The sequence below is a fragment of the Caretta caretta genome, chromosome 6 (genome assembly GCF_965140235.1).
Source record: "Caretta caretta isolate rCarCar2 chromosome 6, rCarCar1.hap1, whole genome shotgun sequence".
Taxonomy (NCBI): Eukaryota; Metazoa; Chordata; order Testudines; family Cheloniidae; genus Caretta; species Caretta caretta.
Window position 1 is genome coordinate 50,582,873 of NC_134211.1, and position 14,631 is coordinate 50,597,503.

The following is a 14,631-nucleotide window of genomic DNA, read 5'->3' on the forward strand; positions in this document are numbered from 1 at the left end:
TTGAGACCCCTTCCTAAGTAGCTATGAAGAGACGTATAGAGCAGTAAGTCCTGCTTGTGTAGTCACATTGGATAGGTCTTCACTACAATTAAAAGTAAATAACCCAAGTTGAGTTACCCTTCTCAAGTTAGCCTAGCTCATGGGGGAGACCCCACAGTGTGCAATAACACTTGAGCCGCTGTGTCCACATTGTCCCTGCATTCACTTGTGTGTGGCACTAAGATTTTTTGGAGCACATCCCATGGTTCTTGTGATGCAGTAAACTAAGATGCTCTATGAATTGTTTCCCCCCCTCTGTGAACTGTGGGCAAACTTGTCTGTCCTTTCTTGGCACATAGGAAGGAACTGGAGGACTACTGGCACTCCCGTGGACCTAGCCTGCGGCCATAGGTGCCGACTCCGTGGGTGCTCCGGGGCTGGAGCACGCACCAGGAAAAAATGGTGGGTGCTGAGCACCCACCGGCAGTCCCCCTATCAGCACCTCTCCCTCCCCCCAGTGCCTCCTGCCTGCCAGCAAGCCCCACCAATAAGCGCTTTCCCCTCCCCGTGCTTCCCCCTGCACTTTCATGGCGTGCAGGAGGCTGTGGGGGGAGGAGCAAGGATGCGGCGTGCTTAGGGGAGGGGGCAGAAGGGGGCATGAAGAGGCAAGGTGGGGTGGAGCGGGAGTGGGAAGATATGGGGTGGGGCGGGGGTGTAGCCTTGAGAGAAGGGGTGGAGTGGAACCTGAGGCACAGCCAGGGATAGAGCACCCACCGACAAAACGGAAAGTCGGTCCTGTATCTGTGTCCACATACAGAGAGGGCATATGAAAAGCACGTGAGTTGTGCTAATTCAAGTTTTAGCCTATACCTCCAGACAGGCCAGCCAAACTATTTAAAAGCATGGTCACATTCAAGTGAAGTGTTTTTGTGTGTGGATGGGACTCAAGTTAACTCTGCAATGAAGACAAGCCCATTAGCACTCACTTTATTACACCTCCAAGTCTATCTGTGTGGGAGGGAGCAGGGCTTGTATTCTTGTGAGTCCCAAAACAAGTGAGCAAGGACAGAGGATGGGCAGTGGGTGGAGTCTTGGTTTCACCTCCCCAGTGCACCGATGAGCGATGTTCAGCTGATTCAAGGGAAGAAGCAAGCTGGACCCACATTAAAAAGCTGCAGTAAATTATTTCCTACTTGGAGAAATGGGTGCGGGGAGTAGGGAGGTAATTGTGACTGAAGAGCGTGGCACTGCTGCGTGCTGCCCTTGGCTGTCACAGAGCTGAGCCTCAGGGTTTAGAGTGGCTTCCCACGAATCAGAGGCATTTTATTACCATTGAACTACCAAAGTACAACCATGAGGCATGTACTTGGCCTTATGATGCGCATACAGTAGGATAATGCACCTGCTAATTGAGAAAACAGCTGTGGCTCCCTTTGGAGGTACTGAGTTGCAACGATGATTTGCGTTGATCACATAAGGAGTCCAGTTTGCAAATGTGGACACCTATATTCTATCAGTAAAAAGCCCTCAATCCTAGCCTTATCTGGAGATTTGTCCCTTGAACCACAGGATTAAATGCCGACTCGTATAACCTCTGCACAAAACCCAGCACAGACAGCTGGGCTCCACTTCACCGACAGCAGGAGGCTGGGGTAGGAAGGACAAAATTTACTCCCCTTTTTATACACAACAAGTCAGTCAAGTATGAGGGAATCCCAATGATTTTCTTTATGGACCCTCTCCAAATCCTCAAGACAGGCCTGTGTGTATTAATTTGTATGATTACAGTGGATGGGGGTCAATTTTTCACAGGCCCACTCAAAACTGCTAAGGACAGCTCTGGTAGTACCAGAGGCTATAGTGAGGGAACAGCGTGCTACAGCTGAGTCTGTTGGCTGTGCCCTTCATTGGGATGTAAAACAAATCTCTTGCTCCTGGCAAACAGGACTGAGAAACAGAAGAAAAATGGAAATCGGATCTGAGCAATGAATTCCCCATTCAGTCTCAGATCCCTGCATTTGCTCAAGAACTCAAGTTTGTTTGGTTTTGTTTTAAACAAAGGTAACAGGAAATTTCAGAGAAGAAAGAGGTCAGGGTCCCTTGCTTGTGGGGCTAGCAGGCCCTGGGAGGGCTACTGAGTCAGAACGCTCAGTCCCGGGATGGAAGGAGTGGGGGAGGGAGCACCTCACTCGTTGCTCTCAAGTAGCGCTGCCATCTTTCTACAGTTTGTCCTCAGAGGACAAGCTCAACTTTGTGATGTTAAAAAAGACTCCACCAATTCTTTTTGCAATTGCAGAACAAGCCAGCATTTTGTAAAACATCAACAACATGATGAGCCTGAGTGGCAGTTCTGTTCATGAAGCAACAGGATCAGATCTCTACCCAGTTTATTACCATTGCTCCAATTTATATCTCTTAAGGATTTATTACTGTTCTGTCTCTGGCTATGGCAGGGAACAACGCAGCATTGACAAGAGAAATTAACAAGATGATCAGATCTTTGCTGTCTCTAATGTCTATGACCATATGATTACTCAGAGAGACACACACACACACACAAAAAGCTTGATTCTGATCTCACCTATACCAGTGTAAATCACAGCTAACTCTGTTGAGGTCAGTGGAGTTGCAATAAACTCAGTGTGAAAACAGAATGAGACAAAAAGTATTGTTAATGTAATGTTAGGTTTCTCTATTTACTTGATTATCATAACATGTTCTTAAAGGCAGACAATGTTTGGGAGTGGTGTTTATTGTATTTATGGGGGGAAAGTAATGAAGCCCTCACTCAAACTCCTCCGCTGATTGGCATTTTGTTATTTAAGGTCATGTGATAGATACCATTTAATAGGATCATCAGAGTTGTCTCAATTAGTGGTTGTCTCATGCATTTTGTATGCACTGTTATTGTAGTCATGTTGGTTCCAGGATACTCGATAGAACTGAAGCAGAGCTCTGTGTCAGCTCGAAAGCTGGTCTCTCTCACTAACAGAAGCTGGTCCAATAAAAGATAATACCTCACCCACTTTGTCCATTTAAACCTGCTTGACTGAATCATTACCAGATGTTTTAACATGTGTCCTCAATTCAGTTCCCTTGGCTGAAGACTTTAAACCACCATATTAACACCTCTAATTGTAAATGATAAGACAATTTCCTGGCTGCCACTGTATGAGATAGAAGAGAGCATGAGCTGTGGCCTTTAATCACTTCATTAATATCTCAAATTGTAAGTGACAGAATAATTAGGCTGAATATTGTCCCAGTGAAGCAGCTTGAACACAGTGGCCATTCCATCACGGTGACAGAAAATAGCCCGACTTGATTATCATGCACATTGTGTAAAGAGTTGTCACTTTGGATGGGCTATCACCAGCAGGAGAGTGAATTTGTGTGGGGGGGTGGAGGGTGAGAAAACCTGGATTTGTGCTGGAAATGGCCCACCTGATGATCACTTTAGATAAGCTATTACCAGCAGGACAGTGGGGTGGGAGGAGGTATTGTTTCATATTCTCTGTGTATATATAAAGTCTGCTGCAGTTTCCACGGTATGCATCCGATGAAGTGAGCTGTAGCTCACGAAAGCTCATGCTCAAATAAATTGGTTAGTCTCTAAGGTGCCACAAGTACTCCTTTTCTTTTTGCGAATACAGACTAACACGGCTGTTACTCTGAAACCTATAGATTAGTGCATTTAAAACTAGACTTGACAGGGAATAATTCTGCATTGGCATGGCGAGAGTCTAGATGACCCAGTACCATACACCTTTTCCAATTCTAACTTCTGCTGAGTGTCTCACTCCCATTTAAATGGCTTTTGCTGTGCCTCACTGAGATGCTCCCTCCATCTCTATTCCTTGAGAGAATGCAGGTCTAGTTTCTCTGACTGTTCCCCATTAAAATCTTTTCAGTGCTCTAGCTGCCTTCTGTTGCAAATTTTGTTATATCAATTTAATATTCAAAGGCACTAATCTCCCCCCCCCACACAGACCCATTTTACACCAAGGTAAATCCATTGACTTCAGTGGGATTACTGACCATTCACTCCAGTAGAACTGGAAGGGGACTCAGACCCAAGGTTTATTCAATGCTGCAAAAGTGACTTCACTTTAAATATCCAATGTAGAACTAAAACTGGCCCACACTTCCCCTCAGCTCCATATCTGCAAGATCTGGTTGGTGAAAAGCTACTTTGCATGATTCGGTCTCCATATAATTCTTGGAACTACAACTCCATTAGGAAACTACTTGACTCCATTTTTAAAGTATTACTGCCATGGATATTTTTCCAGTTTGTCCCTTTGCTCTGAAAAATATAATCAAACTTGATTTTCTGCTTTTTCCCCCGTGTACTTTCTTGGCACATGTTCAGGATACATTTTGGCAACAGTAAAGGAAAGATCTTTAAAAATGTTCCTCAGAAGCCAGTTTGAACAGAGACTTTGTCATGATGCTTTCCCATTCAGATGTTTGGAATTCATGCATGGGACAAAATATCAAGCCTTCTGTATATGACAGAAAGGGTGTGAGGTGTGTGCTGTAAAAATGTTCCTCCACAGAAGCAAAAGGACCACATGCTGCATCAGACATCATAAAATCCCCAGTATTTCATCAAATGACACTGTTCCTTCGTGAATTAAATTAAAGGATTCATTTCAAGATAAAAATCATTTTATAAAAGTATTTTAAATTACTTCTTCTCTGAACTCTATTACTAAGCACCACTTGGACTGCTAAAACCAAAATAGATGTTTGAATCTCTGTTTTTCACCATTTATTCTGTTTGCTCTGTGTATTGCCCTGTGGAACTAGACAAGTTTATACCATGTGTAAGGGGACTATTGCCCCCTTACTAACAGTCAGTGGGGGTGTTTTGGTTGGCTAGCTCCCAGTACTAAAAGGGGAAGGGTCTATGGGAAATCAGGACCCTGAGACTGACAGTCCCCAGGAACAATGGGGAGAGGCCAATGCTCCAGATCAGCCTGAATGACAGGGCGGGTAGGCTAATCAGGGAGTCAGGAGACCAGGGAGGTTCTGTCCTCCCTGTGAGCTGGAATTGCCTGGGTCAGACAGAGTGGGGCCAAGCTAAGGAGAAAGTGGGGGCCCAAGCTGAGCTGGGGAGCAGAGCTGTGCCACATCCAGAGGGACCAGAAAAGCAGCCCAGAGAGAGCAGACCCTGTCCTGGGAGCAGAGCTGCAGCCCCAAAGCTAGAGGCACAGCCCAGAGAGAGCAGACTTGCCCTGGGAGGAGAGCTGCAGGAGCCAGAGGGGCCAGAAAAACAGCCCAGGAAGCAGGTCAGTGCTGGGAGCAGAGTCACAGAAGCAGCCTGCAGAGCAGATCTGTCCTGGGAGCAGAGCTGCAGCAACCAGAGCCAGAGGGGCCAGAAAAACAGCCCAGGAAGCAGGTCAGTGCTGGGAGCAGAGTCACAGAAGCAGCCTGCAGAGCAGATCTGTCCTGGGAGCAGAGCTGCAGCAACCAGAGCCAGAGGGGCCAAAGAAGCAGCCCAGGGAGCTGGAGGCAGAGCAGCAGCAGTAGCAGCCATGCAGAGACAGAGTGGTGCAGCTGGGGCTGGGGCTGGAGCTGGGTGTGGTGAGCAGCTGGGGAGACCGAGGGAGACGCTGGGCAGCAGACCCAGCACAGGGAGATGCCTCAGCCAAGGGGCTCTGCAGGCCAGGCTTCGATCATAACCGTGACAGGGCGGGGGCAATACTGAGAAGAAGGGTCCTACCACTTAGAGCCTGAGAGCTTATGGCCACCACCAGAGCAAGGGTCCAACCCACAGTATCCCTACAGCACAGCCATGGCCTGAGAAGAAGGCCTGGGACTTACAAGGAACAGAATGTGAACTGCCCTGACATTCCAGAGAAACCGTTTGTGATGTTCCCTGCCACAGAGCGGGGTGATGTGTTTCCTTTAACCTTTCCTATTTTTCCTTATTCTTTTTAAAATTAATTGTTGATTAAATAACTTGCATTTGCTTTAACTTGTATGTAATGGTCAGTGGGTCAGAGAATTGCCCAGTGCAGAGAGAGTACCCTGGAGTGGGGACACCCTAGCCCCTGTCCTAGGTGACCACAGCAGGGTTGGGGGTCAAGCCCCCCAGGAATCCTGGGCCCAGCCTTGTTGGGGTTAGGAGGACTGTGCCAAACAGAAGAGTGGAAGGGGAGTCATCAAGGGCAGGGAGGGTAAAGGAAGTAGGAGCGAGAACTCAGATCCTTTCGCTAGCCTACTTCACTGGGGTAGTGCAGAAGCCAGGAAAGTTTCCCCACAAGCGTGGGACTATTCCCCCACTTACACATGTTTATGGTTTAGTCAGTTTCACTTTCTTGCCTCTGACTCTGGTGTTTGATGAGATGAAGCTAGTCATATGAATGAAATAGTTATGGAACTGTAAAAATCTTACTGTACTTCACCTCCACTTACAGCCAGGGACATAAGGGGCTAATGCCATTGCAGTGATGCAACTCCACTCAAGTTGCTATACCAGGGGATGAACTTGGCCCTGAGAAATTTTATGAAATCTACATCATGAGCAAAGATGTGAAATCATGTAAGGACAGGTTTATAATGGCTTACACAGACATAAAATGAAAATCTTGATGGGCAAACACGGCATAGTGGGCTTTCATTCAAAGCACTACCATTGTAAACTGTTTCAATCATAAGCCAGATACCCCCACATTTCAATCATGAATCAAATACCTGGAATTCCACCTGGCCCAATGACTTGAGATATTGCTGATGCAGTTGACACAGCCATTATCTTAGTATACATTGCACAGTTCTTATTCCTCCTCAGCCTTAAATTCTTCATTAGGCAGAATAATTTACTCAGGCTTCAAGGATAAAAACAGCAAGAATGGATGTTTGACTTGATCTCACCTGAATCCAGTTATTTTACCACGTGCTTGGTATGGTAGAAACAAAAGCTCCCCCATATGAATAAAGAGCTAGAACTGGGACCATCCACCTGTACTGGATTAGAAGCTACCATTTGTTTGATCTGCCCTGAACCTAATGCTTGTGTCAGTGATGACTGCTATTGTTCGACATTATTGTTGCCTTAAGGGCAGGCAGAATATCTCTGCCCAAAAGGTTGCCATTTGTTAAAGCAATAGCATCAAACCTGGGGCACTACTGAAATAGGTGGTGGTAGACGAGAGGAACCCTGCCCGGAAGATTCAAAATGGCTGCTTGGTTACACATCTCTCATAGTAAGCATGCTCCTTTATAAGTCTTCCTGTGTACTGTTTTTTCCAACACAAAATACTTTCCGTATACTCTCTTTATGATGAACATAAAACCCTTGCAGTCTTCAATGGCAATCCTAATAGAAAGCAGGTGCTATGCCTTTAACGGAGCTCTGGGGAGCTCATTACATCCTCCATTACTATAATCAACATACACATAAAAAATATATAAACAGTTACCAATTGGCTGAGTTCATGGCAGCATTTGATCACATGCAAACACAATGCCTGTACTCACCGCTTTCACAGTGATTCCCAGTATAGCCTGCCAGACAAGCACATCTGTAGGCACCAACTTTATCAAGAATACATGTTCCATCATGATAACATGGAGATGAAGAACAAGCTGCAAAAGAAGAGGCAAGAATATTCACAGTCTTTCATAAGGTTTTTATCTAACCAGCTAGCTACTGTTTTCTATAGAACTCATCACAGTAGTTTCTAAAGGCCTCCCAGGTTAATTAGATATGTAGGGTCAAGTACTCAATGGATTCAAGGAGCCCTCCAATCTTCTTCCTTCCTTGCTAGAAGGAAGATCTCGGGATGTGCAACTTTTTACTGGTGGTTGTTTTTCCTTTTTCTTCCATTATGGCCCCCATCTTTCTATCACTTCTTTCGAGTTACAGTGGGTTCACCTGAGGGGTCACATTATTTCTATCTTTTACATACTTCATTCTGGGCTTTGTGATCAGTATTTCCCTAAAGGAACATAGCTGTCTTCATGGGTCATGGATGCAAATGCAATGATTGATGTTCCTGTGTCCTCTTGACCCCTATGATGATCTTTTAAATCAGGATTATGATGACCTTGAACTGGCAAAGGAAGCAGGTTGGGAATCAGTAGGTTGGGATGCCTCTTGGCACAACTACCCAGCTGCAATTAGAGAAGTGGTGCAAATAGATCAGATATTTTAAGCATAAATGGGTATCTACGTGCATAGCTAATTATTTGCACATGCACCAGGCTTACTAACATGGGCAAAAGCCACTGTGCTACACACACTTTTGGGCACCATGCCTGCTCTCCCTTTTTAAAAATGTACCCTTAAAACTACAAATAAATACATTTTAAAACAAATTGCATAAAGTCAGTTCCTCCTCCACTTATCTGCAGAGATCTGGATTTAGGCCCTCAGGGTTCTGTATTTCCTCTATTATAGCAGAGGAAAATCACTAGCTCTTAATGGGATGTAACACCAGCTACACTTCAAGCGGTAGTGAGGTTCTCAACCATTTCAGAAAAAAATCAACCTGAACTCAGGTCTTACCAGGTAGAAACTAGTGATCAAATCATAAAATTTAGATCCAGATTCAAATAGGAACATCTCCAAAGTCTGCGAAGTTCTGGATCTGATGTTCTGGTTCAGATCCATCATAACAAGGTACGCCAGAGCTGTAAAGTTTATATCTGGATCCAAATTGAAGAGTTCACCCCAATTTTCCATAAAAATGCTCTTGCCACTTTTAGAGGACTTTCTAAAGGTTCTTCATAACTTTATTTGTTGAACTTCTAGTCCATCATTGCTACAAAAGTATAAAAAGAGTAAATTCTAATTCACTTATAGATCACAGTTGTCTATCAACAATACACCAATTACACTTTAACATAAGGGAGGAATGAACTCCACCACTAAACAACACTGATGGAGCAAAGCAGGGTCGGTAGTGCTCTAGCTGCCCCCTTAGACCACAATCTCAGCTAGGACGATCAGTTTCAGAGGTGGCACTAAAATATTCAAACTCTCTCTTTGATGAAACCCAGAATGGCACATGACAAATCAGCTAATTCTTTTGCAAAGTTTTTTATTGAAACAGGCTTTTCAAGTCTCTTTGACCCAGCTGGTGAAAGAGAAACGGAACTCCACTCATAACGTCAAAACCAGATTTCTGACACAGATTTCATGTGGAGACGTAAAGCTATTCGTATTTAGGTTGGGCAGTGAAAGCCACTGCTGAAACCTTGCACAATCTCCTTAAAGGCTTGGATATAAGGATGGGGGGGTTATTCAAAGGGTGACTGAGGAGGAGAACAAATTCCTGAAAAGCTTTTACAAATGATCATTTTGTTGTTTCTTGCTGTTCTAAAATGACATTTAAAAAAAGAGAGCAAGAAGAGGCTGAAGAGCCAGGGAAGCACTGATATTTTGCAACCAACAGGCCATATCTTCCTGTCAGTTGAAGTCAATGCAGTCGAAACAATGGTATGTTTATTTATCACTTCTGTCTTGATAGCACAAGCCACTATTTGTCTGCCAGTTTATTCTGTGGAGCCAGTTGTGTCAAATGAATGAGGATGGGTGCTGGTTATTATGATAGGTGTGACACACAGAAGAGCTGATAAAAATGAATCTTTATTGTCTGGCTTTGGTCGTATGACATGGAACCAGGTTACAAAAGCTTCCTCCCCACGTCCCGTGACAGGGGTCAGTATCCACTGACTCCACTGGCTACTGGTGACTGTCGTGATTCTCATTAAGCGAGACCCAGCATTATTTCTAATCTGTCGCAGTACACTATGCCCTTTAAAAATCTAAAACACAGAATGCACCAGAACAGCCACACAGTGACTTAGACATTCAATTTTTGCTCACAATTTTTGCACTTTTGGGGAGTTTTTCCTCTGGTGGACTAGGATTTGGCCCAACTTCCCAATGTGATGGGTATCATATAAGTATCTATAACTAGTTAAGAGAGAGAGTTGGAAAACATTTTTTCACAATAGTTGGTTTTGGGGGGGGGGGGTGGAGTCTTCTGCTTTCCAGCTACATTTTGTTTCAACAGAACGTATCCATCCAACTCACATAACTAGAATATTCCCAGAACCTTTCTATTTCCATGGACACACATTCTACCAAGCCCACCCAGCTTGCCTCTATTATAAAGAGAAGTTAGCACCTCTCCCTACCTATGGGATTTTGTATTGACATTAATAATGTTTCATGAGTAATTGTTGCCAGCAAATCAGATGGGAATCCCCTCACCTTCCACAAGGGGATCATTAAAGAAGGACAACCACACACAGGAGCAAGGGGAATTATCCTGCTCACTTTATTTCAATCTTCTTCTCTTCCCCCGTCTTTCACTGAGGTAGCTTAGTCATTTCTGGCCACTGTCACCAAAGATTGGATTACCCTTTATCCTTGACACAGTGTCTGTTGCTGCACTCGGGTGGTTCCAGTACAGGCCGTTCAGCTGATTAAGCTGCTTCTTTTATTAACTAGCTGTCCACTGGTCTTTCCTCTAGGGACATACCTTTTGCAGATTATTTTGCATTTACCTAAATTCCTCTGACCATTTGGTCTCGATACTTCCCCATGTTTGATCAGTGTCATTGTGTCATTGAGCCAACTTCCGCAAAATCTATCCCACATAGGGTCCTCAGAACAAAGGTGACCCCCATTACAAAGTGCCCCACAAGGGTGGACATGTGTAAATGAAAAAACTCTGCTCTCACTGCATGAGCCACTTTTCCTATCTTCTTCCTTCCAGTGCTAAGCTACAACGAATACCATAGCATCCCTTTGGGCCATTTCTCAGTCTTGGAGTGTGTTTACCTGATCCTGTTCTCAACAATCAGGCAGGTGATTGACCTAGTGAGCCCTGTTCAGCCTATTACATGGATGTCAGCTACTCCCTGAGGCTTTGCATTGAGAAGGGTTTCAGAAGACTGAATGCTGAAGCTTGCTGTATGCTGCCAGAGCTTTCATCCCTCAGCTTCCCCCCACCCCCGGCCACATACATTGTATTCTTCCCCATGAACAGAGTTGCTGGCCGGGTTAACACTTCACATAAAGAGACACAGTGAGAGCTTCAAAAGCTTTTCAATTCAGCTACTCATCAGGCCAGGACAGATTCCTAATAAGGTGCACAATGAGGCCTCCCGACAAATTCTCACCCCTTTGCCTCATGCGCTGCATGGATTACCATGCTTGCAGCCACCCAGTCTCAAATAAATACTATTAAAAATGGGGTGGAAATGAAGTGCAGACCAGTGCTAGCACACTAAGAGGTGCATGCTGAGTAGAGAAAACGGAATCAATTCATCCTACTCCATAGCAAAAACGTTAGGCCTACGTGTGTAGGCAGTCTTATGCAACATCCCCCACACCAGGTTTCTTTGGATGGAGGCAACTTTTGTTTTCCATCAGCCCTTTCATTAGCACAGTGCTAGCTCTCATTGTCCAACTGTTCCTGCTGTGATTGTGATTGTATTACAGGGAACAGCAAGTAGACAAGTGGGTTCAGTAAATGCAGAAATGGGGCAGCAGATTAGCTACTGCGTGTATGCACGTTTCAGATTGTTAGCTGCACCCTTAGTTATTAGTAACGGCTGAACCCCAATAGGTTTGGAGCTCAGGTGTGGTTTAGCTGCAAAGATTACATGAACTAACTGAACTTCTTGAACTAGATTGACGGCTCATGTGACCCCATTAAATCTGGGACACTGATGTGTGTCCGGGGTCTCGTATGTCTTACTTCAGGGAGGGATTGGGAAATCCTAATGTTAGCTGTTATAGATCCTGTAGGATTTTCCTATGGCAAACCAGCACACACTGGTCAGCCTCCTCTGCTAAGAACTCTATGGACAGGTTTTATAGACTTGCCACTTACAAAGAAGGCACAAGACATGTAGCCCACTTCAGATCAGAAGGCAAAACAGGAGCTACCAGCATTCCCAGTGTTCCTTTGCAGGCAGGCAGAAGGGGCAGGGAGTAACGCAGAGGGAAAGGTGTTACCCCTGTGTAAATGAGATCAGACTCAAGCCTAATACGTTTAATAAATAGATTGGAATTTTGGAACCCAACTTCTTTCACTACAAACATTTAGCACATCATATTATTCACTGAAGGAGAAATTGAAAATGTTTTTGTGTGCTTTTTATATGGGAAGAGCCTTCTGTATCTGCCCTATATAAACAATTTTTTTAAAAAGCCCTACTGATCTGAAATGTGAAGCAGCAGAAATAATTAGAGCATTTTCACATGGGTAATACAGCAGAAATGTAACAGGTTTCTACCATTTTAAACTGCTTACTCTGCTTCCACATACTACTTCAAACAACTATCTGACCGCAAGGAACTGTGCACAAAAATTCCATTTCATCACTCATTCCCAGTTCTTTGGTGCAAAAAGAAACATCGCAAACCTATGAAACTTCAGCCCTAAACTGTTGCAATCAGTTAAGTCTTTGCACAAATAATGGGGCTGGGGTCTATTTTAAAAGAGCTTCATTTTAGCAAGCCGTATGGTGACTTTGTACCTTCACTGTACCTACCTGTATAAACTGCTGTTGGCAACACAGCATGAAAGTTTTTAATGAAGCAGAACAGCGAGAAAAATTAGTGAGACTGAATTAATGAGAATAAAATGCAGTGTGCTTTTTTTTATTCCTTTACCTGTAATTTCTTCAAAGATAGCATGAAACCCATCAAAGTTCTTGGATCCGTCGGACTGGAAGAGAACATGGAGTGAGGTCCCCGTGCTTCGGATTGGAGGCGGCCTGTCATTGCCACAGAAACGCTTAATTATCCTGCTATCTATATTGTCCCCATCCCGGATCTCCACATAATCATACTGGCACATGTAGTCAAACTCCAGGCTCAGCATGGCAAACCTGAGGCAGAAGGACATCAAAATCAGACTACTACTCTCACCTGGCTGGACTGTGTTTCTAATTCAGTTCAGAGTCTACTGCCCCCCTACAGAATCCATCTAAAGGAGAGGATAACAGCTGGATACACTGGAAGGGCAGATAGCTAAACTCCATTTTGGACTTTATTAGTGCTACTTAAGTGGTTGCGTTCTGCATTTAGAAACTATGATGATAGGTCCCTTATAAATAAGACAGAAAGAGACAGACTGGGAACAAAAAGAAACCGCACTTTATTTCAGATCAGAAGACAAAACAGGAACTAATTGTCAATAGCCAGTACTTACACCATTTGTGTAAGGGAGAAGGGACAGGGGTTAACGCATATGGGAGAGGGTAATATCCGGAGGCTTTTACAGTAAACGCTATCTATCCTCTCACATCAGCCATGCAGCAAGGCTGTCATTAGTGAACAGTATAACATGCTGCTGCTAGCAAAGCACAGAGCCAAAATATTCAAACTGAATATGAATGAAAACCAGACAAAGAGAGCTAATAAAAAAGAGCCTTTGAAGAATAAGCATTTACCCAGGGTGCTGTGCTCTAAGGATTCAAAGCTCTGTGCCTGAGAGAGCACCACACCACTAACCACTCAGCAGAATATTTTAAAAATGTAACTTTTAATCTTCCCAGTCTGCCTGAAAACTCTCAACTCTGTAGACCGTGTTTATTTAAGGGATATAATGGATCAGACTGAGTCTATCATGTTTCCTCTTCAAAGGTGGGCTGAATTGTCTGGCAATCTAACATTTTCTAACTGAAGAGAAGGGGAAAACGCACAACCAGTTTGGTTGTTCAGCATGCTCCTACAGTTGATTTCCCCTGACTGTCCTCTTCTGGGGACTCAGTGCCTTCAGAGCGTAAGGAATCCCATGTGATGTGAAATGGCTGATGTTTTTCTATCCCCTCCCATCAAACTAACATTAATACATGCTCATGTGTCTTCGTTCAGTACTTATTTTTGTGTTTGGAGTAACAGCTGAACCTCAGCTGGTGTAAATCTGCATAGCTCCATTGAATGAGCAGTTGAATGGAGCTGTACCAAGTTACACCAGAGGAAGATATGGCCCAGAGTTTTTGTAAGGGTCTGTTGGAAGGTGGATTAGAAAAAAATGGCATCTGCTTTCAATACACATCAGAGATTAAGTCACGTCAGTTTCACTTAAACTTCATGAGCAAGTTGGTGAGTCCAAATTCCAGTTTTGTCTGACATCCTATTACCTACCCATGAGATATCAAGTTACCAGCATGACATCATCGAAACAAGCTCTCTTTGGCTGATCAACCCCCAGGATTGCTCTTACAGAAGCAATAATTTCATACAAATTAACCTGTTCATGCTTGTCACACGTCTGAAGCCAGGTGAAAACAGGATAGAGTTTAGGGCCCCTACCTACAAATCCTGACACACATTCTTAACTTCACTTGCATCATTTTCCCATTGGCACTACTATACTACTCATGTGCTTATAAAGTTAAGCATATGCATAAGTGTTGGCAGGATCAGGGTCCTAAGACCCATTTCTGGGAGACACCTCTAACCAAGGGTAGATCTGGGCTCAATACCTACTTGTTTAGTATTTCATATATGTAGAGAGAACCTAGGTCTGTAGAAACCATGTTACTGAAAATGCAGTAGAGTAATTAATATCAAGGAGTCTTAGGCAAAGTTCTGCATTGGAGCCACAAAGTGACAGATAAATCGTGCACAATGGTCTTAGTAGTTGGTCCACTTCAAAAAAAATCCTTCCT

At 44.1% G+C, this 14,631-nt stretch overlaps 1 protein-coding gene across 3 annotated transcripts in view; it reads right to left on the bottom strand.

Annotated features, from left to right (window-relative positions):
• The window catches only part of PAMR1 (peptidase domain containing associated with muscle regeneration 1), a 69,625-nt gene that overhangs the window by 26,912 nt on the left and 28,082 nt on the right, over positions 1 to 14,631 (bottom strand). For all 3 annotated transcript variants that reach the window (XM_048855092.2, XM_048855094.2, XM_048855093.1), the window contains 2 exons: positions 12,626 to 12,843; positions 7,468 to 7,575 (listed from right to left, as the gene is read on the bottom strand). In XM_048855092.2, the coding sequence (XP_048711049.1) occupies positions 7,468 to 7,575; positions 12,626 to 12,843 (326 nt within the window). The remainder of the gene's footprint in view (positions 1 to 7,467; positions 7,576 to 12,625; positions 12,844 to 14,631) is intronic.